This window comes from Lepidothrix coronata, unplaced genomic scaffold (genome assembly GCF_001604755.1).
Source record: "Lepidothrix coronata isolate B3197 unplaced genomic scaffold, Lepidothrix_coronata-1.0 Scaffold75, whole genome shotgun sequence".
NCBI lineage: Eukaryota > Metazoa > Chordata > Aves > Passeriformes > Pipridae > Lepidothrix > Lepidothrix coronata.
In genome coordinates this window covers 8,820,773-8,846,209 of record NW_016690255.1, presented here as the reverse complement: position 1 = coordinate 8,846,209, position 25,437 = coordinate 8,820,773, and the positions used below count along the sequence as shown (strand labels likewise).

The window sequence follows — 25,437 nt, the reverse complement described above, 5'->3', positions numbered from 1 at the left end:
AAGAAATTAATTTTACTATAGAAAATTTCTTCGTTCCCTCAAAAGGTTTTTTGCAGTCCACAGATAAAAATGTTAGTATGTGGGAGGACATCTGCCCATTAATAACTTGCTGGTGCCCAAATTGCAAGAGACAGCAAAGAAACCTGATTTCTGACAGATGCCTGGGAACAGCAGATATTCAACATGTGCCAAAGATTCTTCAAAAAGATTTGTGGCCAAAATGATTAAAAGCAGGATGAATTACAGTTCTACAAGGATTTTTTTCTTAGTGTAGTTCTGTACAGCAATTTACTTAGCTAATTTCAGTCATTATATAGGACAGGACTCATTAGGTACGGCAAGCTGTAATATTACTGACCTCAACATGATCAAATCTATACAGGCTGAGCAAAATTAATTCTCAGTCTTGGCTTTGAAAAATATACTCTTGAGAATCACAACAGATTGTTCTATCTTTTCAAAACAGCGTAAGCTGAGAATGATATACTGTTGCTTGAACTGTAGTAGTTTTTGTCCATCGACTTTTACCTTCACTGTAGTCTGATCATTTTTTCCTTGCTTATCAGCTCACATTTGAGACAGTTCCAGTGCCACCAGTTCCTTCTAACGGTATCCAGCTCCCTGGGCAGAAGGCAGTTTGGAAATCAGTTACCTGTGAGTATGACAACATGTAACCAGTATTCACTTTCTCCTGGAAAAATGACAGACAGACCCTTTTGTGGTTCAGGGGTTAGTCCCCTCTTTCGTGTTGAGGCAGTGCTGCATATATTTCCTTAAAATCATTGTCAGCTTATTGTCATGCAGGACCCAATGTTTCCTATTAATGACCAGTGTTGTACTACTCAGACTGCTGCCCTTGAGGCATCAGCATCTAAAAAATACTGATCATTGCAAGGCTGGGATTGTTAAAACAATCGCTAAACAATATTTTGCAGAATTTGTCCAAACTGTGTCATCACTGTATTTTCTTTTTGCATATCATGACAAGAAAGATTCTTATTTTCCTCCACATTTCTCTGGTACCGCAGAAACTGCAGTATTAGAAATGGATCATTTTCGTGGTTCTGCCCTATTATTCTGATCCACTAATGGTGTTACCCCTTAAATGCTTTGTCCTGACAGTGACTGGCACTGCTAATGAAAACAATAGCTCTGCTCTACTCAGTGTCTGGATAACTGTCAGTAGCCTTCCATGAGAAAGTCCATCTTTTATTTGAAAGCTTTTCCCATCCACATTGTTCAGGGCTTAACTAAATTAATATTAATACCCAAGTTACTAAACTAGTCCCTTGGATGTTTACCTCTGGGTATAGTCCCACAGGCATTTTCCTTGGTGGCAAAAGCTGCTCTCCTGATAGTTCTGCTCTTCAAGCAGTTGTACTGCGGCAGATGGGGAACCAAATTCCCAGGGCTACTGTAGACAGTCTGTGGTCCCAGGTCCAAGGGGGGAAAGACAGATGGAAAACATCTTAAATGGCTTGGCTATTAGATAAAATCTAAATCCACAGTTCAAAAACTGGAAGCCACTCAATAACACACTTAGCTTTTTTCATATCAGACTTGCAAAACAAAGGGTGTTGCAAAAAATATTTAAATCCCTGTATCTGTTAATGCAATGATTCAAAAAACATGGGACATGCACAGTTTTATAAAATGTGTAATGTTTTTTAATTAACTTTCTGATTTCCATGGCTTTTGAACACATTTGGGTCATGTTAGTAAATTCTTTCTTGCAGTCCTGGGTGATGAAATTTTACTTCACTTTCAGTTAAATTTATGATTATATTCCAGTTAGGTGAGTCTAGGAGTTGGACCTTAAGGGAAAATAAAAATTGACCTGAGATATGAGAGATCTGTCGTGAAAGTTGGCAACACTGGAACTCATGTATGTTATCACACTTTGGATTCCATGACAATAGCATATTACTGAACTTGATTGTACTGATTTCAAAAATTTTCCTCTGGCATCCACTAACTTCAGGAGGTAACTAAAGAGCAATAAGTCAGTTCACAGTATCTACCATAAATGCCAGTAGATACAGTGTTTTTCAAACTGGAATGTTGTACGTTGTGTCCTGTTTCGGTGCTATACAACTAAACTGTCAACATTGAGAAATGTATGTCTGTGACCACATAAAATATATGCACAATGTCTTATGATTATAAGTAACCTAAGAAACTGTGTCAACAGCATTTTTCTGTCAAGACCTTTTATTTTTAATTGTTCATTAGACAAGTGCCACCACAGTTTGCTGGCTTGGGTAGACAAGAACAGAGTACAAAAACTTTGCAATTCCTGATAAACAGGAAGTTCCAGCTTGACTATCTTTCTCACAGAAAGCAACAAGTTAAATAATCTAAAATGAAAATAGGGATTTTATTTCTAAGGGGTTATTTCCTCCAGACAAAACAGGAACATGCTGTGGTTTGCACTGAAACTCCTCTTTGAAGCACTTCCTTTATTACTGTCTCAAGACTTTTGTCATCTTGGTTTAATTTTTTAATGTCTCTGTACTAAATGCAAGCATATATTCAGCATTCATATATTATTTCCCTTATTTTCAGCTAATAGCTGTCTAGACTGCGGACTAGATAAAGGCAGCCCATCCGTAACAGAAGAGCTCTCTTATGAGGTCTCTTTCTCAGAATCCATTACAGTCCTTCCAAAAACTCAAGAGTGGCCAAAAAATCAGAGGTTCAAAAAAGAAGACTCGACTTTGCCTGTAAGTTTGTTCTCGACATATTTCCTTGGTTGTTTTCTTTAATACAGCAATTTCCTGCTTTACACCCCAGCACTGTTGGAGTCTGTTAAGATACATGAGCTGTCCTTTTAGACACATGCTTTGTAGAGACTGCCTCCTGTGCCTGCCTTCTGCCTGTGATTGACTCCCAGAGAGGCACCAAAGTTAATATGGATATCCAAGCCAGGTCTTTACTTGTACCCATCACAGATGAATGTGTGTAACTCAGTCCACAAATATTGCATCATCCACAATTTTTTCATGCAGAAATAAAAACCTCTTACTGGCATGAAAACTAACAATCATTTTCATTATGGGTTTGCTTTCCTACTTTATTTCCCCCACAGATTATCTGCCTTAGTTAACACATGGATTTAAAATTGCTCCATAGATGAAGAGAGGAAAGCAAACCTTAGACCTGCAGCAGTACTGACTGTTTCCAATCAGTATTCAGTGCTATAGGAAATACTATATGAATGGCTAAAGAAAAATTTACCATATCATCCAACCAGACATACACTGAGAAGTTTTGTCATTATCTGGAATTATTTCGTGAAGTCAAGGAAATCTGTTTTCTACTTCCATCAGCCCTCACAACTTCCGTCACTGGAAGCATTAGTTTAGTGCTTCATATGCTGCCTTTTTAGTGACATGGATGATGTCAGCTGTAAATTATTTGGAAGCATTTCCTGAGTGTCATGATGTCCTGAGATCCTGAACTAATCTGAAGCTGTTATAATCCACACAGACGTTCATTTGTCCATCTCAGACTCTACCAAGGAAGAAGCTGAGATGCAGAAGTAAGCTTGCTTGTCAAAAGATAAGACACCAAGTAGATTACACAACTTGTGTGAAATCCCTGTGTTTTACTGTGTCTTTGGTTGTTTTGGGGTTTTTTGGGGGGGATAACTTGGTGTCCTGTGGAAAGTAAGGGTATTTCTGCATTCATCATATTTTTGGCCTTTACTACCACATGCACACACACAAATTGTTCTCTGCAACAGCTCAGAAAATTTGCAGTTGACAGGGGAGGGAAACTGCTGACAAAGAGTGAAGATGCCACATTGAATATCATGGATCTGTGGATTCATAATCGATTAGTTTTAGAAAAAGCCAGTCTTGTGCTGGGGTTGAACTACTCTGCATACAGGACATCATTTTGTGAGTTCATGAGTACACAAGAAATAAGAAAGGTCATTACAGAGAGAGATTTCTGAATAAAGTCAACAGTCATAGCTGTTGATGTTGGCATTCCCCGTACTTCATCTGCTGTCACTCATGGTATTTGGTTTTTTCCCATAATGACTCAGACTGTCATGGGCCTCACCTCTTGCTCTGTTACACCAAGCAACCAGCCACCTATACCCTGGAGGACTGTCCCTCCTTCCCCATGGTGGGCCAATGGGGCTAGACTGAAGACTGTGCAACATCATACTTTCTCCAGGGCAGGTCTGACAACATAACCAACTTCATGGATAGCGTATACAGAGCTGCACAAAGATATATTTTATGTCATAAAATAGCATGTCCCATGCAGCTCCCAGAATGGCCACCTCAACAACCCTGGCTGCATAGTGTTACATGCAGTTTCCCCAACATGGGACCATAATCCATGTGACTTAGTCAAAGATATTACAAAGCTACGAGTCAGTAAGCATATCAGGCCCATCTGAATACACTACATAGTTCCACATAGAAACAACATCACAAAATATATCAGACATGGTCCTTAGCCAAAACATTAGTAATCAAATTTCAGGATAGCACAGCCTCCTTCAGTGATGCATATTTTGACACGACTGTTCATAAGAAAAACCACTGGAAAATTGTGACACAAGACAGAAGAAAGAGGCCCAGCCCCAAACCTTGTGCTAACCACAGCATCACATCATAGTGACCCTAGGACTCAAACAGCCACCATGGAAAATCATTGTAGCACCTTTTGTAATCAGTTTTGAGTGTTTGGAATTTTTTCACCGGCAAACATACCTTTTCACTTTCCCCTCAGAAAATATACATGTACTGTCTGATTTTTTTTTCTTATTTTCAAGGTGATTTATTGTGCTTTGACTGATTTTGGACTTTTTGCATCACTGGAACCAAAATGCATAGATATTCTTTAGTATTTCATGTATCTTCAGAAGACTGTCCTGAATGCAACTTTTGTTACATTATTAAGTCTCAGCATAAGGGAATTGTGGAATTGCTCTGTTCTACAAAAGAAATATTCTGGGCTAAAATGCTACAGACAGCATGTTCATTAGTTATTCTGTTCCCTGAACTTTTTCTGCCCCAATTATTATTAACCCCTATTGACCATGTGCAGTATAATTTAGGAAGTCCTAAACTACATGATCTAGATGTCCTTTGTAGTCTCTTGTTTTTGAAATCTGGTGTACCTTTAAATTTTTTTTGTTTGCTTTTTATTTAATTAGTTTAACTGGCTTCATTTAAAGATGGTTTAAACCTATCAAGTCCAAATTTGTTTAAAAAAAAGAAAGACTGGGCTGAAATCTCCAGAAGCAAAACATTATTAAAGGCTGGGTTTCCACTCAGATCCCTAAAGGGAGGAGATGATTTGTAATACTATTTGTTTATATCTCTAACATTTTTTTAAAGTACAATTAAATTAAAAAGACATACAATACCAAAGATCTTTGAAAAGCATGTTTTTTACTGTAACTTTGTTATTATGTCTAACAATTATGTTAGAAACTGATGGGTATTTGTTCTTTTTGACATTTGTACAAATGTGTCTGTCATGAGGCAACATTCCTGGCTCCGGTCTACAACACTGCAGTTTCTAAAACATGTAGAAATCTTCACATGCCCTCAAATTCCTCAGTATCATTTAGTTCAAGTCTACTTGAATAAATTATTTCTTAGCTGTTGGGAGTCCTGCTTCTAAGCCCAAATGCTTTTTAAGCAATAAAAAAAACCAGTAAATTGGCAGGTTGGCATGAGGACTAAGTAATTTTGCTTCTGGGCTTTTCCACAGGTCTTTAGTTTGAACTCTTCTGTTAGACCTCATAAATTAATAGCATTATGCTAAGCAGGCATGTGTTTGTTACAGACACATGATTGATACACAACCATATCCATGATGAACTGTGTCAGCTACTTCAACAGCATTCAAGACATTTTGGGGAAGGCAGAAGCAGAGCAAAATGTTGCATCCTGCTGAAACAGGGCAAAAGTTTGAAAGTAGTATGTAACTCATTTGTCCTAGCTGGAGTACAGGCACAGAGGTGCTCCAACACCACTTCCCAGTCAAACTGCAAGGGAACATAGTGAGCAAGAAGCTCAGTTTTATGTTCAGGTGGACACAAATGATGTCATCATACCAGGCCAATATACAGAGCTATAGTTCATCTTTTTTTTGTTATCCATCTACCCTAACATGACTTCCTATCACATACGGGCACCTCCTTCAAAACAAAAATTCACTCCTTGCAATTTTTGTGCAAATAAAGATGCGACCCATCTCTACTGTAGAAATTCGTTGTTCGGAAAAGCCGGTTTGGACTGACAGAGGTTGGAGACCTCTCCCCTGAAGACATGAAGAAGATCCGCTACCTCTCCCTGATTGAGCTAACAGCCTTCTACGATGCACTGGGGGTGGAACTGAAGAGGAACCGTGCAGAGAGAGTGCGGGGACGAGGTACTGTGCTACGGCATCCCCTTTGCAGCCACTTGCGCGTCGATCAGCGTTGCAAAGAAGGCGTGTTTCCTTTTTTTCACATTTGTTGTTATTATTTTTAAGAGAATGGTCTTTTTGGAGTCCCTCTCACTGTGCTGCTGGAGAACGATCAAAAGAAGGTTCCCGGAATAAAAGTTCCCCTTATCTTCCAAAAAGTGAGTATAACTCAGCTTGCTTGGACAATAAGATTTGCTTCTCTATCATTTGCATTGACACTCAAATGAGTCATCAGATGAGAGAAGATGCAGGCTTTACAGACTTGCGGGTGCAAGTCAGACTACAGGCTGTCTGACTGTATATTGTGGTTTGAAAACTTCTTGACAAGAAGACAAAATTTACTCCTTTTGTGTGTTTTATCTGTGGTGGGGACCTCATTTTATTTTTGTAATGATATGAAACCACACAGGAAACTTTAGGAAAAAAATGTCTTTCTATTCCCCTTTTTTGTTAAACTAGAGAGCCAGGCAAAATTACGTATGTGCAGAAATGGCAGATGTGAGTTGTCTCAGGAGCTTTAATTTCACATTAATTGAAACTGTAGGTATTACTTAGCTATTATTTCCAGAATAGAAGTGATATCTTCTCATTGAGGTTTGTATGACAAGACAACACTTATATGAGCCATTTGGCAGTACAATGACATCTAGTGGATGTCTTGGAGACAGGTACACAGACACAAGTACATGTGCAATTACAACAAATTTCCCTGTATATACTGACGAAAGGGAAAGTGGTGTGGAGTGTCAGGGGAAAGACTGACACAACTTGAACATTTACATGACTTGGCATTTAGCTCCACAGCTCCTCTGTCAAAATACCATGGGAAATTAGAAGAATCCAAGTTAGGGTGGGAAGAAGATCTGGTGGTGAAAATCCAGAGCTGTATGATTGAATGCTAGGAAACTATTTTTTTCCAATGTTCAAAATTATGTCGAATGAAAACATATTTATTTTTCTAATAAAGAATTAGAATGGAAAGCTTATTCCTCTATTCACAGAAATTTCAAAATAGAATATCCTAGGATCATTTTCTAATCTGAGTTCTCAGTTCCCAAAAACATATGTTATCTATGGACCTTTCCATTATGCTTCTTGAGGCATACTTCAACATTTCTCAGAGGTTATTTTTCCTTCAGTACACCACTGTATTTTACCCAGTGTATCTGCTCTTTTAATAATACATTTATGTGTTAATTGTTCTATAGCAGTGACAACTCTCAAGTCTAGGACAGAGGGGCCTATTTCATTAGCAGTTTTCCATACACTGCATACTCCTTATTTCAGGTTCAGGAATATGGAGAACAAATTAGGCAGGTTTATTTACATGAGCTGGCATCTTTTCATGAGCAAATACCATAGAAATGTATCTTTTTCAAATTAGTTTCAAGGATACCAAGATTGAAAAAAAAGTTAATAGTATTCTTAAGTGCTTTTGAGTATTTTCCCTTCTGAGTGTTGTGTTGTCTTTCAGTTGCTGCTCAAGCTTGAGGAAACAGGTTTGGAAACTGAAGGAATTCTACGGGTTCCTGGATCTGCCTCCAGAGTCAAGGTACACACTCATGCCAGTTTTCCATCTTCTGGACCGCAGACTCTGTGTAAAATAATACATCACACACATAAATTCACACTGCACATAAATACTGATGTGTCTAGCTCCTTCTCCTGCCAGTGAAAGGTCAGATTGGTTCCTGGGAACCAATAATGCACAGAACATGTAGTCCATTGCTTTCTTTAGTTAGTGTTCTATATAAAGCACAGTCTTGATGTTGAATGCAGTTTTTCTCCATGAAACATTGAGGGATCCTTTCAGTTTATCTCTGTCATCCAAAATTGCTATGATCTTATCTCTGTTTTAATTTATTTCAGAAATTCAAAGTTGCTAAACTCAGTGAACATCAGATAAAGATCTTATTCTATGTCTTTTTAACCTCTGTGGCATTTTATTTCTCATTTATCTTCTATGATCTTACAATTTCATGTTCCAAGTGAGAGAAATTTGGCATATGTTCACTGCTGGCAGCCTGAAGTACTGCATTTTCACAGGCTGTTTTCGAGCTGTGAACACAGGATAGTTGGTACCCAGTCTCTTGACATTGTGGGGCAGTAATGCTTGCTATTGTTTCTCCAGACTAACTTGATTCTGGAAGCTGGCACAGGCAAATTAGGAAAACAAGGTGGTTTTTGTTGGGTTGGTGTTTTTTTCTGGGCTTAGTAGTGTCTACCTCATTCCCACATTTTTGCCTTTTTTTTTTTCCCCCTAGGCTTTTTTTGTTCTGGTTTAAGAAACACCTTATAGTGCATTTTACTCCCACTTTCTCATCCTCAAGAAAGTTAACCTTGCTTTCTGAGGTAGGAAGTCTCAACATTGTGGCAGCCATACAAATGTTGGGGATTGCTAAACTGGCTGGGGCTGCGAATCATAAAAAAATACTGTACACGGAAAAGTAACATTATGTGAAACACACCAAAGATAGGCAGTAGTATCCCAGCTCCTTTGACTCTGTGGATTGATAAAAGTACCCAGTGGCTTGAAAAGTGCCACATCTTGCAGAAGGAAGTTCCTAATTTGCCCTGTACTTTTCAGCTTCCTTCTTTTTTCATATGAATGCTTAAATGTTATTTCACACAATCTCAAATCCTACCAACCTCTTCAGGGAGATTACAGCACAGGGCTGTGCTCTAATTCAATTATTTTCATATTCTTTGTGTATTGTTCACTTCTTATTCACAGCCCATATCCAGGGAGCTGCTATAAGGTATGACTTTATATGTAACTCTCTTATACTGGGTGGTAAATTAAACTGCCCCTATGAAAGTTGTAAATTATTTGAGTTTTGGTTTTATTTAAGTCTGTCCAACGAGCCAACGATCAAGAGAGATTTTTACAAAGCAGATCCAGATTTCATCCTTCAAAGCCTTCATACATTATTATGACATTAGGATTTGAGGGCATTCCAACTTTATTTCAGTCTTGTTTGGAGAAAGAAAAGGCATATGGAAGTGATTAAAGGTTACTGTTCTATAAAACAAAGAATAAAGAAATACAAGTTTTCCTCCGTAATGTGGTTTGTAACAGAAGTTCCAGTGAACAAAAAATGTATGATGGTCTAGTGTAGGGTCAATCATGTTTAAAAAAAACTGCAAACACATATTTTAGAAGTATTTAGATGCATACATGTATGGGGGGTGGAGGGAATTGGGTGTATAAAATATATTCTTACTTGCTTGTGTGTATATATATATATATGTATATATATATTAAATGTTTGTGTTTCAAAGATCTTGCTTTCTCTTTCTGCGGCTTTTTCCCAGTTCTCAGCAGAAAAATGTGGAGTAGATATCTGTCCTCTTGTGCTTTTGATGAGGTGAGGATTTCTGTTCCACATTTCCCAGTCAATTACCAGGAGAGAATTTAGTCTAGGTGTTTGTATGGATTATGTGCAAAGGATGTGAATACAGAGGAAGCTGAGATAGCCCAGATTACAACCAGTTAAATGTGCTAGTAAAAATGAGACTGTAACATTATATGCCAAATCCTGAATGACTTTCTACTTCCTTTTGTGCAACCATTCTACTTCATTATGTGTGACTGTATTTGATATGTAATTTCCTTCCATTCATGTGAGACGTGGTAAACAGAATTCATTTTTAAAAGCTTTTCTGCCTGAGCAGACTAAACTTTTTGCATAATATTAAAGAACATTTGACAAAAACATGATCTGAAACCTGAATATTTGCTACAGATACAATTTTGTCATAAATGGTTTCATAAAAGGCAGCAACCACCCTCCTATGGATGAGACAGTGTTTGGCCAGTAATAATTGTGAAAGCTGTGTTATTTATGGATATCCTTATATTACAATAGCATCCTTCAATCATTTTAACTCAACAATTTTTTGAGGAGCTTGCATTTTCCAAACAGTCATCTGGGTATGAAGCCAAATTCTGTTCCTACTAGGAACCTTGCTAAGTATTTCCCATTCACACGTGTGTTGAACTCTGATTAGTGACCCTCCAGAACTAAACAGACCTCTATTATGCAGCTTACATAGTAGAACAAGAGGATTAAATGGGCATCTAAAGTGGTATAATCATCAATTCTTAGACCTCTCTTGTGTTTTTTGAGTTTTAGGGGTTCGGGGGGGTTATGCCTTAAGTGGAGGTTTTTCTGACAGTAATGGTTTGATACCTTTATTTTCCTGCACTTTGACCAAATCTAACTATAATTATTCTGACATAAAATTTCCTTCTAAAGACAGGAAGACACAAAGTTAAAGCTATTTGCTAAAGGCACATGAATTCAGATGCCAGCAGTCTATCTAGCGAGTTCACTAGCAGTGAGGAAGAAACACCACTCCTTTGTGATTTAAGGGCCAAAACCTCTGGAGAGTGTTTTAAACAAAAAGAACAGCTGTGTTAAAAAGATCCCGGTTAACTGCGTTTTCTGTTTCTAGTTCTAAGACATTGCACAACATTGTCTTGCTTTAAGATGGTTCAAAGGGGTCACTGGCAGAAATCTAGCTATAGCAAACCATATTTAGCCTGGGTTGCCAAATATCCCCAGGAATTTGATTTGCTAACCTGCTCTTAACTCCATGTGGGTGTAAGACTGCCAGTGGTTTAGGGCTACCTTAGTTCAAGTGCTGTGCAAAACCTGCATTCTCTTTGTAATGGGACTTCTGAAGTGATGGCAAACTGCTGGGTCGGCAACAATGATTAAAGGTCAAATGTTTCTTTTATCTTTCAGAATCTCCATCAAGAACTTGAGGCAAAATTTTACGAAGACACTTTTGACTGGGACCAAGTACGAAATAATGATGCAGCAGGACTGCTGAAAANTAAGAGAACTCCCAAGCCCACTCTTCACAGTAGAATATCTGCCTGCTTTCATCACGCTAGTGGAAAGTATGTGGAAATGGAGTTAGTGTGGACTGATCTAGATAAAATGGAAGAGTAGACATTACATTTTTTTCTCTTTCTGAAGTACCGAGAAAAAAAAATGTGTTTTTTTTCTCTCTCTGAAGTAGAGAGAAAAACATGCCCAGTGCAAGAAAAACAGGCCCAGTGCACTGCCTAAACATTTGAATTTTCTGCAAGATTTTGTTTTCAAATAGAAAAAAGTATCTGCATTTAGCTAGTAGTATAAGCGTATTGTATGAATAACACAACTGTTTAATGTAAAATTTGAAAACTATGAGTAAACAATGGCTGAGAAATGACTTTCATATATAGACTCTGATTCACACCAGTTATAAGTTTCACAAATGAAAATTTTTGCAAGTTGAACTCAAAATCAGCCCTTTAGCCAATATTATCTTCGATCTGTTTTATTTCTCTTAAGGTTTATGTTGAGGTCAGAATACTGGTACAGAGATAAGTGTGATCACAGAAAGCTTCAGGCAGTCAGGTTTGTTTTCAGTGTACATACACTCTTTCATTCTCAGTACATTTTGTTCATTTCTCTTCCAGGAAGAATGCAGTTGTACCTTGCCATACCTATGACTTCACTATAAAGTCACTTGAGCTAGTACAGAGTGAAACTCTCAGGATGATGAATTAATTAGGCAACTTGGTACAGAAAACTGAGGAACTTTACCTAAGATTGCAGCCAAGTTTTCAGTGTCTGCATTAGGTAGTTTACAGGGCAGAAGGAGGTGTCCCTTTCCTGTAACCTTCACATACCTCAGTGTGCTCCTTGAGAGTCCCAGGCTGCATGCAGTTACAATGGCTTAGCCATTTGGAGAAGACTGAACAGGAGGTGTCTGTGCAGAATGGAACTATTTTATTCCCTACAACAAACACACAAATATCTAAGAGAAACTAGCTAGTGCTGAAAAATATTGGCTTGTTACCATGTAGACAGAATTTTATAGAGCCTTGTCTCACCATATGACAAACATCCAAGGGGATGAGGAAAACTCCACTCATTAAATTGATTTTATATTTTATATTTGGAAAATATAAAATCAACACCTAAACAACACCTAAACATGCTAGTCTCAACCAGGCACTAGCTGTTATTTCTAGAACTGCTGACACACAAGGTTTTTGAACAAACCAATTGCAATTGGGATTTCAAAATATTAATTATTCATATCCTTAGAAATCTCCAAGATCAAGTTACAGCTACAAGCTTTGCATCTGTTGATCATGCTGCTGCCTGAAGCCAACAGAGATACAGCCAAGGTAAGTTCTTTGTTTGGTATCACCTGCCATCTGTGGTGCTTTTGACTTTTAAATGAGACACATTTTTTTTTCAGAAGATTCACCAGGAAAGAATTCATCCATGTTTTTTATTATCTCCTTGAAAAGATGTTCCAATTCCCTGGCTGTGATTTCTTTTACAAGCAATTAAGAAACAGTTGCTGGAGGTACCCAACTGCTGGGTCTCAGGCATCGTTTATTCTGGGGCACCCATTTCAAATAAGCGTGTTTCTCACATAGTTCACATAGTTTGGAGAAAAAAAGTCCAGTTGCTGGGTTTTTTGTATGAAAGAAATTCTCCAGGATGAATTTAAATGAGAAGCTGCCCTCAAGGAACTTGCCTAGTGCACTCCCAGGATTGAACGGCTTCTGGAGCACTGGACCAGACTGGAAATAGTCCAAAGTAAAAATGTGTATCTGTAGCACAGATGTCAGGATCTCGTCCTCAGTTGGCTGGCCTTACAAACCCATGCCCACCCCGCTGTACTACTTCCTGATACAGACACAGTGGCTTCAAGCATCTTGGGTGTTTGGGAGCTCCCAAATCTGACTGCAGCTATGTCCTGAGCCTAGGAGACATTGGTTGCATCTTCGGGCTTGTTTCTACATAAAGGAAACCTAAGGGAACAAGCTGCCTGGGAGCCCCCAGACATTTCATCAGGTCCTCTGCTTATCAGGACCCCACCTTTGAAAGTCTCCCACTAGTCAGTTTACATATAACTTTACGAGTTCAGGTGCCTTCTTTACCTGTAGTTTTAAATACAGTAATGATGGACAAGAACAACCCTCTTTAAAGCATCTGGAGGTCTTCTAGTAGTGTTCTGTAAAGAATTTTTTTCTGCTACTGAAGTTCATTTTGGTATAGAGCTGCATATGGAAAACACATGCTAGAGGAGTAGTCTTAATTATTACTAGGCTATTTTTTGCAAAAATAGAAGTGATGGCAAAACTCACTATGCATCTCTACTTGCTATCTATAATGAGATTTTAGAAATTTTTCCAACACAGTTTCTATTTTGTAATTCTTGGGTTTGTAAAAATGTTTTAATTGCAATGTCAGGGTACAAAGGAAGTGGTTTGAATGGTATGGTTTTTGTGGTTTAACACAGGAGACAGCTAAACACCTGTTGTGGTTTAACCCCAGCCATCAACCAAGCATCACAGAGCTGCTCTTTCACACCCCCACCAGTGGAATCAGGGAGAGAATCAGAAGGGTAAAAGCTAGAAAACTCATGGGTTGAAATAAAGACAGTTTCATAGGAAAAGCAAAAGCCACACACACAAACAAAGCAAAACAATGAATTCACTGCTTCCGATGGGCAAGCAGGTGTTCAGCCATCTCCGTGAGAGCAGGGCCCCATTGCGCACAACGGTTACTTGGAAAGACAAATGCCATCATTTCAAAAGTCCCGTCCCTCCTTCTTCTTCTCCCCCAGCTTTATATACTAAACATGATGTCGTATGGTATGGAACATCCCTTTGGTCAGTTGTAGTCACCTGTCCTGACTTTGTCTCCTCTCAACTTCTCATGCACCTGCAACCTCCTCACCAACATGACAGTACAAAAAAGCAGGAAAGGCCTTGGCTCTGTGTAAGCACTGCTCAGCAATAACAAAAACATCTCTATATTATTAGCACTGTGTTCTGCACAAATCTAAAACATAGCCCCAATACTGGCCACTGCGAAGAAAGTTAACTCTACCCCAGCCACAACCAGCACACCACCACACAGCTGTTCCTTCACTTCTCCCCCTGCCCAGTGGGATGGACTAGAAAATTTGAAAAAAAAAATTCATGGATTGAGATAAAAACAGTTTAATAGGGCAGAAAAGAAAGGGAAAATAATAACGATAAAATAATTAGAATATACAAAACAAGTGATGTACAATGCAGTTGTTCACCACTGATCACCACTGTTTGTAACTGATGCCCAGCCAGCCCCTGAACAGCAGTCCCAGACCAGTATTCCCACATTTATATACTGAGCATGACACCATATGGTATGGAATATCCCTTTGGTCAGTGGAAATCAGCTCTCCTGGCTGTGTCCCCTACCAAGTTCTTGTGCATCCCCAGGCTCCTCACTGGCCAGGCAGCCTGAGAAACTAAAGATTACACTGACTAAGTGTAAACACTACTTAGAAGCAACTAAAACATCAGTGTGTTATCAACATTATTCTTATCCTAAATCCAAAACACAGCGCTGTACCAGATACTAGGAAGAAAATTAACTCTATCCCAGCTGAAACCATAACAGTATTGCAAAAGGACTCATTGGTAGACCTCAACTCTAACCACAGCTGCAATTCATCCTATTCAGTTACTCAAAGAAAATTCTGAACAAACTACCCAAAAGGGAAATGAGTTTCCTTTGAGTCTGCCATGCATGTGCAGAAGTAATATCAGTGAATAATAACAGAGCTCTTCTTGTTTTCATCATCCCAAAATGAAAGTTTGGGGGTTGCTGGCAGAAATTTTTCAAATCACATTTGGGACTGGTGCACGTTTGAAGAAAGACCGATCACCCTGGTGATGGTTATATGAAAAGCATTGGTTACATACATCAAAATGGACACTTGGAAATCTATGTAGAAAGTAACTGTTCCCTTGCAGTATCTGTACATCTTTCCTCCACTGTAGTATTCAGTACCTTAGCGTAGACACTGTACTTAACTTACAAATTTGGGATTATGCTTTAAGTGATAGATAATTTATTAATGTGTATTTTGATAGCATTAACTGTTCCTCTGTGATTGACACAGGTGGTTCTACCAAACCAAATTAAAATGCAAAAAACCCCTAAATTTCACCTTTAAGTGCAATTATAGCAGCTTTTGAGCCTGACATGTTGTGCAGTTAAAAGTGTTGCATTTCAGAAGCAAATTATTTCATCAGACTCAACAAGTGTTGGTTTTTTCCAGGCCTTTCTTCAGTTCCTGAAGAAGGTGGTTGCTAATGAAGGGAAAAACAAGATGAATTTGTGGAATGTTTCTATGATTGTTGCACCAAACCTCTTCATCTACAAAGGGAAACGTGCAAACCAACAAGAAATGCAAGCAGCTGCCACCACAGCACACATCGTGCGGCTGTTAATTCGGTACCAGGACATCCTGTGGACAGTGAGTAATGTTGGTTCCCTCTTTAGGGCTCCAGTTCAGGCCAGTATTTTGCTATATGCAGGAGCTCTGCAGAAATCAGGGTAAACTGACCTTCCAAGAAGAAACAGTTGGCTGTTCTTGGGAAACTGGCTGAAGTCTTCTACATCCAAAATGAGATAGGGTGACGGATATCTGTGGATTGAGTTACCTCACTTACCTGAGTCATCTATTTTAGCAGGAATTGACCTGTCCCACACCATTGTTTGTACAGAATAATGCATAAGAGAGTGATTTAATCTAGATGTCTAGGTGATATGTCTAAATTTGAGTGAGATTAAATGTCTGTTTAGAGTCTAGCCCATAGCAATATGAGACCAAAAGTGTGTACTACTTGTTGGGCTGCTGATGGTTAGCATGAAGATTTTGGCAGTCTGTTTCCTCAAAAAGGAGGGTATGATGAGGATTGCAAAGACTACCTCCTAATGAAGTTCCTGCAACTTCAAACATCACTAAGAGTTTCATATGGCATGAAGATCTACAGTGTCACCGAAGGAATAACTGTAGGCTGCTAGAGAGAGCTACAATTTGCATGTATTTTCTAGGAATAAATAGAATTTCTGCTGCCTAAAATTTGGTGCATTTCTAAAGACCCAACAGCAATGCTGGGGGGGAAATGACTATTCTTAGATCTGGTTTCCTCCCTTTAGGTCCCATCTTTCCTGATTTCCCAAGTGAGAAAAATGAATGAGGCAGCGATGAACAACAGCAAGAGACAGCTGATGTTTGACAAAGGAGTGAGAAAACTTCTGAGGAGAAAGACCATGGAACGGGAGAGACCTGAAAGACCAGAGGTGTGATAAAAAGATAGTTTTCAAAGGCAGCTTTAATGAGCCTCCCTCCTTTATCTCATGAAAACTACTGGGGGCAGGGAGGAAATTTTGCCATATAAAATTAGCTGATTAGGGAGCTATCTTGAAAGATGTGCTTCTCAGTCCAACATCCAAAGACAAAGCTTTGGGAATTGATGAGAAGAGGTGAGGAAGGCAGAATGATTTCCAGCAGCCCAAGCTGTAAGCTGTTTACAAACGCATGCTGGTTTTTAACCTGTTTCATAAGAAAATGGTTATATGGGGACTGTCCTTGACAGTAATGATCTGTAGATATTCAACAAATGCATGGATCTGTAGCTGAGTAGTAGTCTGTATTAGGATTAATTGAATTTATGCATGCCCTGCTCCAGGCCACTTGATAGTCTCCTTGCAAGGTTTAGTTTTAGAGCTTTGCATTAACTTCCCAGGTGGAAAGCAAATCCAGTTTGCCTGCCATAGACACCTAAATTGGGTCTAAATGTTAAGTGCCCAATGAAGTAGTTTGTGTTGTTATTCCCTGTATAGTCAGAGGAGAGAGGTCAGTACTTTTGAGGATTTCCAGGGTTCCAGGTGCAGTTCCAACTTAGGAAAATATGATAGAAAAATCTTTCTTTGAAGATCTTAAAGCCACCAACTTTTCTCCACTGCCTAGATACGGAGATTAGGAAGTTACTTGAGGTATGCTGCTTTGATAGACAACTAAAATAAACTTACTTACATATTAAGTTCAACATATAATTTGGGCAACAAAGAATGTTGTGTCTACATGCACAACATATACAGTCCCTATAGCAGCTTAAATATAGTATTTCCATGTAGTAGCTACCATTACTAACCTGGAGAGAAAGTCTTTAGGGTCCTCCATGGAAGTTTAAAAGAATGAAAATTGGTGAACTGTAAGAGAAGTAATTAAAGAAATGGTCAAGGACTCTATAGTTGCTGAAGAACAGTCTTGAAGAAAAAAGAAAAGACACATAAGGAAGGAGTGAAATTAAGAGATTATAAGAAATAGAGAATGAGCCGCCTAGTGCAGACAACAGAGAAAATGCAGAAGGGAATGTACAGGAAAAAAAGTAGAAAAATAAATGTAATGTATGAATTGTGAATCCATGCTAATTCAGCTTTCTGGAGAATTTATTTGCCAGCACTGACCAATATAAACTGTGGGTAGGAGACACACTGGTGCTGCAAATGGAGACAGAGATGTTTGTTTAAATTGGTGACGTAGACTACTGTGTTGCAAAGTTGTATTCAGCCTGGAACCAACACAGAAAGGTTCTCTCTCCGAGGAGAGTCAATTACTGCGGTCATTGCACTTTCAGGAAGACAAGTCCATTGATCGTAGTAATTGGCTTTACATCTAATAAAAACGAGGGTAGCTGTGGCAGGTAGCTGAAATATGAAGGGTAAATTGGAGGCAAACTCTGTTTGGATAACTGAGTTGAATTTTGAGAGCACTTAACACAATCCCCAGGTCTCAGATGTTCTAAATTACACAGAGACAGAGACTGGAGAGACTATTGTGTTCTGCTCAGCATGGTATTAACTGGATTAGAACTGGAATGCAAACCTTGCTAATTGATTTATCCACCATTAATCATGGAAGAGCGCATAAGCATCATAGATGATTGTTTGAACCCTATACAAGGTCAAATTTCAAATTAACAGAAACCATATGGTACTTTGATATTTTACTGTACACACATTTCAATCAAGTTGAAGCTATAGGAAGCGGAAACAGAGAACTGGATTTTTATGCCTCAGGAGAATTTCATCTTTAAAAGGAAGAACAGATATTTCTAATAATTTTTATATGTTTTTACGTAAGCTGTTGGCTCACCGAACAATGTTAACAGAAATAACTTAAAATTCAAAGGCTTTACTCTGTATGCATTTATGTGATACTTACCACTTACTTGGGCCTTTGTGTTGTATCTCGCTATACTAGGTCTACAAATTTGCATTTGTGTGACTGTAAATATGTCTTTTGAATAATCAAGTGAGTGCAGGACACTGATTTTTGCAAGCAACCTCAAAAGAGTTGCAGAACTGCTTCTGAATGGAGCTAGAGTAATATTTGCCTTAGACTTACTCTATTGAATATCGATTTTAGGGAGCTGTCACTTTTCCCCCATACCTGCAGTCTGACATACCCGAGGGGGTGATAAGAGTTTATGCTCCACTGCATTCAAAAGTCTCTATGGCAATTCAGCTCAACAGCCAAACAAAAGCCAAAGACATCCTGGCTCGATTCCACTGTGAAAACAGGTGGGTAAAGCAGAACATTTTGTTTTTCCTGAACGACAGTGTCAGAACTATAAATGGATTGTTCCCTTTTCAAAGATTCATTGTGTTACAAGAACTCTTTTTCTAATTTAAAATTTCTAATTTATGGTTATGTTGGTCAAAGAAATTTTACCCTCTGATTTTATTCTTTTTATTTTATTTAATAATTGGTTCCTATACAGAATCAGTCTGCCCTCTGTTACATCACTACTAAAAATGTACATTAAACTTATTTTATAGACTTGCTGCATAGAGAACCCAAAAGAATTGTCTTACACCTGTCCATAAATCTTTAATGCTTTTATTTCTGTAAGGTAATAATTATTAACAGTTATGGGAAATGGTAAATTGTATCTGGAAGTTTTTTCTGTAGTCTTCCCATGTTACCACATAATTTTGCTCTTTGAATAAATATAATACAAAATCAATACTATAGAAGGTTTAGTTAACTGTGATGCAGTAATCTACCTCTGTAGCAGATTCAGTATTCTGCAGTGGTCCATTTGGTAGAAGTTCCTGCTTTTGATAAGGCAGTTCACAGGGGAAAAAATATCACACTTCTGCTTACCATAGATGGTGGGTGATAAGGCAGTGGTTATAACAGAAATACACACTGAAAGTTTGTTTTTCCATCCTAGCCGTGGATCATCACAGAATATGAGAGGCCAGATCCAAAGTTTACATGAAATTGGAGGAAATATAGGTAGGTCTCATTTTTGAAGATTTAATTCTGAATGTCCTTAACCTCCTAAAACACCTATACCTATGGGTGTTCTATACTCTTAGTAATCCATGTGCTTTATTTAGATAGCAAATTCTTTGCAGTAGGGCTTTTGTCTTCTTCTATGTTTCATGCAGTCCCACTTCTTGTAATAAAAACAGTGGCTTGCCCCACAAGTTTCTGGCCTGAAGGTCAAAATTTGATATTGCACAATCCTGCCTCTCTTATTTCTCTATTCCTACCAAAATTCCGGATGTTCTGTACAAGTCTGTTGTCAACTATCTGATTAGATTATTCCTTATTTCTTCTTGATTCACCCCAGAAGAGTTTTTGTAAAGTTATTACCAAATATCACAGACTTACTTCAGCAGCAAACAAGAAGCAGTCTCTATTACTGACAACACACAAAGCTAAATTGGATTAGTGACTTTTTTTTGCCCGGCTTAACAGGATGACCAACTGATGCTAAAAAAGAAGAAGATCCTAAAAGCCTTATGAAACAATCCCAAATATTCCCACCACGCTCTTTCAAAAAATCAGGATGTTTAATTTGCATCTCCATTTAAAATTATTTTATAGTCTAGATACTTCAGGGTACCTTAGTCAGCTGATTAGGCATTAATTCATTTATATTGCTTTCACTTGAATAAAATCATTAAGACCCCAGTGACCTTATAAGTAACTGTACAAAAATTTTACCATAATCCTTTGTCTCACAGCAATGTAACCTCACCAGTTAAATGACTTCATCACCCCACATAAATGTAATATAGTTCAACAAATCAGTTTAACTCTAGAATTTATTGCCTTATTACTCAATTAAGAGGCACCAAATGCCTCATTCTGGCAAAGGCAGCAGGGACTTCCCTATCACCACCTAATGAAACCCTGAAAAAGCCTTAGGAGGATTTTTTTTATTTATTTTTTTATTTTAACCAGCCAAATGGCAACTGCCTAAAACCTTGATATAATCCCTGTATTTCTTTGCAAGATCCCATCTAGATGGGAACACATTGTTTACAGAGCTACCTTTTCAGCATTTAAAAATAGTGTAGCAACAAAGTCAGAGAGTCATAATTCCAGCCTAGTAAATTCAAAGAAATAAAAAGCCTCATAACGTAGCACTTACAGTAAGAGTGTTGTTAATGCTTCTTAAAAAAACATATTTGTTCACCATTTAACTAAATGTCCGTAACTCGATGTAATGCGGGTCATCTTGCCTGGAAGTGAAAGTGCATTCATGATTCCCACAGAATAAAATCACTGGCAAATTTACCCCAGGCCCTCTGTGTGTCCTGGCAAGATGTTAGCTGGACACACCAAACTAGGCTTGCTGTGTGCAAGTCAGAGAAACATTCAAAGACATTTAACGAAGCTCTGTCCCAATGTGCTCAAAACATCCTATAATTCATGGGTTTTAATTTCTGTTTCAGGTCAGCACTGCTTGGATCCAGATGCGTACATGTTAGATGTCTACCGTGCAAATCCTCAGGCAGAATGGGTGATAAAACCAAAAGCGAGCTGAAGCAGAAGGCTGCAGTGTACTGGACAAAAGCCAAATGGATAAGAGTGATGCCTGCCATTTTAAGAAGCTCTTGCAGAGACAAAACGGTAGCTACAGGACATCATTCCTTCCTACTGTACTGTCCAACTGATGGTCAGCACATACTACTTTTGGTATTCCAGATTCTGACCATCAGGAAAATATCACATCAGTTATACTTTCATATGGATTACACTTGTGCCAGTTGGCCCAGGAACTGAGGAGGACAGACCAAGGTACGGTGTGCAGAAAACAACCTGTCACATACAAGTTGTTCGTTTCCTGACCTGGTGTTACATTTTTGAAAATAATCCAGTGGCATCAGAGGATGAATGAAACACTACCTACCACAGTGTAGCACAGAAGCACCACAGAGACGTTCAAGAAGAGAAGGTACCTGTCAGATGTGGAAGACAGGAGCTCAACATGCAGCAGTGCCAAGACACAGCCGTATGACAAAACCAAACCTTTCTGCTGAAAGTAAACCTGTACAGTGTGCATTACTGCAATAATTGTCTCTCAGTCACTCTTCATGAGTACCTGATACTGGGGTGGGAGGCAGTAGAAAGAACTACTGTATAGACAGCTATACTGCCTAATGTGTACCACTGTATTACATATCACTACCAGTCTTCCAAAATCATCTGTCTGGATCATGTAGCTGTGTGCAATTGTAATGCCACAAACCATCCTCTCCTTCCTTCCTCTGTCACACACACAAATTTCAGGAGATAAATGCTAGGTAAGAAGGGGCATATGACCCTGGCTCTGCCTTTTACTTGATACTCTCAGAATTAAGTCTGTGTAATGCCATACTATAAGATATGTGTTAATGGTGCCACTTACAGTCACCACTTGTTTTTGTCAAATATTATAGTTTCTTATTTGTAACCTAATTATTTTTATTTTGTTTATTTTAGCTTTAATATGTATGCAATTTTTATACTATTCAGCTGCATTGACAAGAGAGATCTTTGTTCAGGTCTTGTATAATACAACATGGAGAAGAAAAAGAGCTTCCAATGAGCAGTGAGATTTAATAATTTACACATTAGGTCTTCAAAACAATAGCCAAACTAGGCCCAGTCATGCTAGGGGTTTTACAAATACACAGAAAATTGCAGCTCCTTTTATGAATGACATGCAGTCTAAGAAAACACAGGCTGACAAGAGAACAACATGCTGCAACTGCCTTGGAAATGTAAGACAGTGTGTCTAGTTTGTAGCTAGTCACAAGGGCAAGCACTGTTCTTCCCTAGTCATCTCCTTTGGGGCTATACTTTACTGAACTAAAGCATGTTTGTTGAGCTGGAAAATCACAAATCTCTGGGAAAGAGCAAGTCTTTTTTTCATCTTTGTCGTATGCAAAAAATGGGAATTAATACCTTCAACTGCACTGCAATATCTCCATCATTAAGATGATGATATTGCACAATGAATCCACCCACAGCCTGAGCCGTGGGTTTTGTTCCTGACCTGGATGCACAGATAAGGCAGAAGCTGTTTATCATGTAGCAGTGTAAAAGTGTTCTGAACCAAGTCCTCCAGGTGAACATAAAGGACGCTGTCCTGCAGAGGAAGTCTGTAACTTGTGATGCTCTGCTGAAGCTGTGCAGTGAGGACCTGAACCAGAAGCAGGGCTTCTAGAATGTGCTAAGTTAATCGCCTTGTTCAGTAGTTAACTTTGTTAGTGATCAGTGAAAGAAATCAACATTGAATTAATAACTTTACCAGCAACAATAATGTCTACAGAGGGCAGATCCTGTCTTCTTACTTTCTCGATAAAAAAATGATAACAATTTAGCAACATAATCCTTTCATTTTCTTTAAAACAGTGACATTTTAAACTTTCCTGATGTTTTGTTTGGTTTTTTGTTTCTGTTTTTGTTTTTTTCCCTTTCTTTTTCTTCTTAACACTAATGGAGACATAGCTGCAGCCAGGAAAAGACCAGGACAGTTGTATTATAAAATACACTCCTTATTTTGACAACTATTTCTTTTAAGTATACAAGAGATAGTAGATCTGTGGTTTGTTTATAGGACTAAGCATAAATGTTTTGTCATGTGTTTTGCTCCCGATACCCTTTAGTTCACCCTGTGGCAATGGACAACTCTTCCTACTTATGCTGCCCTTTTCTTTCAGCTGTAAAGCAGGAAGAGTACTTTCCATATAAAGGCAACATGATAATTAGTTGATAAATTATGATAAATTCTACTCTCTGATGCAGTCAGACAATTCCCTGACCAAATGAGGAGTTACAAACATCCATCTGGAAAGGATAAACTTAGCAAAGGTGTTTTATGTGGAAAGTGCTTTGAATACTAAGAGCATCATAGAAATGCTAAGCATCACCGTATTTATAGCCAATTAAAAGAGGTTCTGTAACTATACAGAAAGCCTAAACATTAACAAAAGCATTTGAAATGTCATAGCAAACGAGCTGACTTTCTACAGTACTTTCAGACAAATACACTGACCTCCTCCATCTTGCCCAGTAACTTCATACTGTGTTCTCAATGGCCATGCAAGGAAAATTACAGAGAAGCCCTGTGTTCATGCTGTAATTTGCTCAGCATGTTCTGAACCTCATCAGTGTTATTTCTGAAATAGATCTCCATGTATTCTGTACAGAATACAGTGGGTTTTTGAAAGACTGATATCACTTCACAACTTAAAAAGTCAAATATGATGTAACAAAATCCATCCTGTGAGCATTTGTTTTTTGCTAAAACTTCCTATAACTTTATAAGACACGCATATTACCAGATGAACTAGATTCTATGTACAGTGCCCAGACTACTACAGCGTGGTCAAATACCTCCCGTCTCTGAAACAGAATGTCAAAATTCTTTTGTGATACGAGTGGACCTAATGACCCATGTGTACTGTGCTTAATACTGTTCTACATTAAGTTGTTTTGTATTGTTGTGGTACACTAACTCGATTTCGTATGCTGCAGACAAATGGAACAATCTCAATGACATTTTGAAATATGAGGTCTCAAGTTTAGGCCTTATATTTCAAGATGCTAGTGGAGGCATGAGAAATTTTGTTCCTCCTCACAGCAGCTGAAGTCAAAACCAAGTTACAATCGGATTATCACCTAACAAAAAGCAACATATGTGGAAAGCTATTAATAAGAAAGTGGTAGCAAGCAGGGAGAAATTTATTCAAATTCCAAAGATGCTTTGAGCATTTATTTATGTACTCCATGGTTCTACAAAGACAAGCATTTTGCATATCAACACAGAGAGAGGGTATTGTAAAAAGTAGGCTTTGGAAACAGACTGGAATACACTACCCTGTTTATGCAGCTAATGTCATTCGAATGTGTGAGTGTGTGCAAATGTGTCTGTGTCCATGTGTAATATTAACTACCTCACTCTGCATTTTCCAGGAAAAATATTTTGGCTTAGAGGTTTACTATTCAAGAACTTTCTATTCTCAGTTTCACCTCTCCACTAGTCTTATCATTGACAAAATGTCTTTTTCTGTGGGGCAAGATTTGAAATTAAAAAAAAAATATATACTAAAATACATATTTCAGGAAATTTTATCCAAACTGTGTTGCCTAAATTACTGCTTGTAATGTGAACCTTATGAGATCAGATCTTGGGTTTAAATAGACAACAGATACACACTGTGTTATATTTTTATTTTTCAATGGCTTTCTATTAATGTGTGTCTTCTCTGGAAAATAATACAATGCCACTAATCAAAGCAAAGTGTTTGTGTGTGTTTCCCTTAAAGCCTCATTATGTTCTGTGTTTTGTTGAAGTACACCAACATGTAAGTGTATTTGTACAGCAGACTGTGTCCACTGTATTGTACCCATGTCAAAAATAAAAGCATACCAACAAAGAAAGCTCTTCAAATCTAAACATGTAGTTTTTTTAGATAGAAGCAGAGGACAGAAATGACAAAAAGCAGTGGTGAATCTGTCTTAAAAGCAACTGTGTTGTTATAGCACCTGTACAGCTATACAAAGGACTGTGTTCTGCCACCCTTGCTTAAGTGGAGGAGTTCTTCGCTCCAGGAGCTCTTCTCTTGGACTGCCTCGATGCAGGGTACAAAAGGACTCTTCTTGGAATCCTGCCTCATTGAAATCAATGGCAAACAACTTTGGGGTTTCCTTTCAGACAGTATTTTTTTAACTAGTATGAAATACATAGAGCAAAACTAACTCCAGAAAAATTGTAACAGTGCATAGTAAAAGTCAAACAAAATTGTAAGGAGCAAGCAAAAATACTGCTGGTTCAAAGAGGAAAAAAAG

General features: G+C 38.2%; 1 protein-coding gene across 1 annotated transcript; it reads left to right on the top strand.

The window, feature by feature from the left end:
• Positions 1-566: 566 nt before the first annotated feature.
• ARHGAP28 (Rho GTPase activating protein 28) lies at positions 567-25,420 on the top strand (the record flags this gene model as incomplete). The annotated part of the gene is given in 13 exon segments (XM_017819429.1): positions 567-654; positions 2,566-2,723; positions 6,237-6,402; positions 6,505-6,596; positions 7,913-7,990; positions 11,190-11,278; positions 11,280-11,347; positions 12,546-12,628; positions 15,568-15,765; positions 16,452-16,595; positions 18,727-18,881; positions 19,538-19,602; positions 21,054-25,420. Coding segments are annotated over 13 exon segments (1,476 nt in total), but the record flags the coding sequence as incomplete, so codon positions are not given.
• Positions 25,421-25,437: the final 17 nt, after the last annotated feature.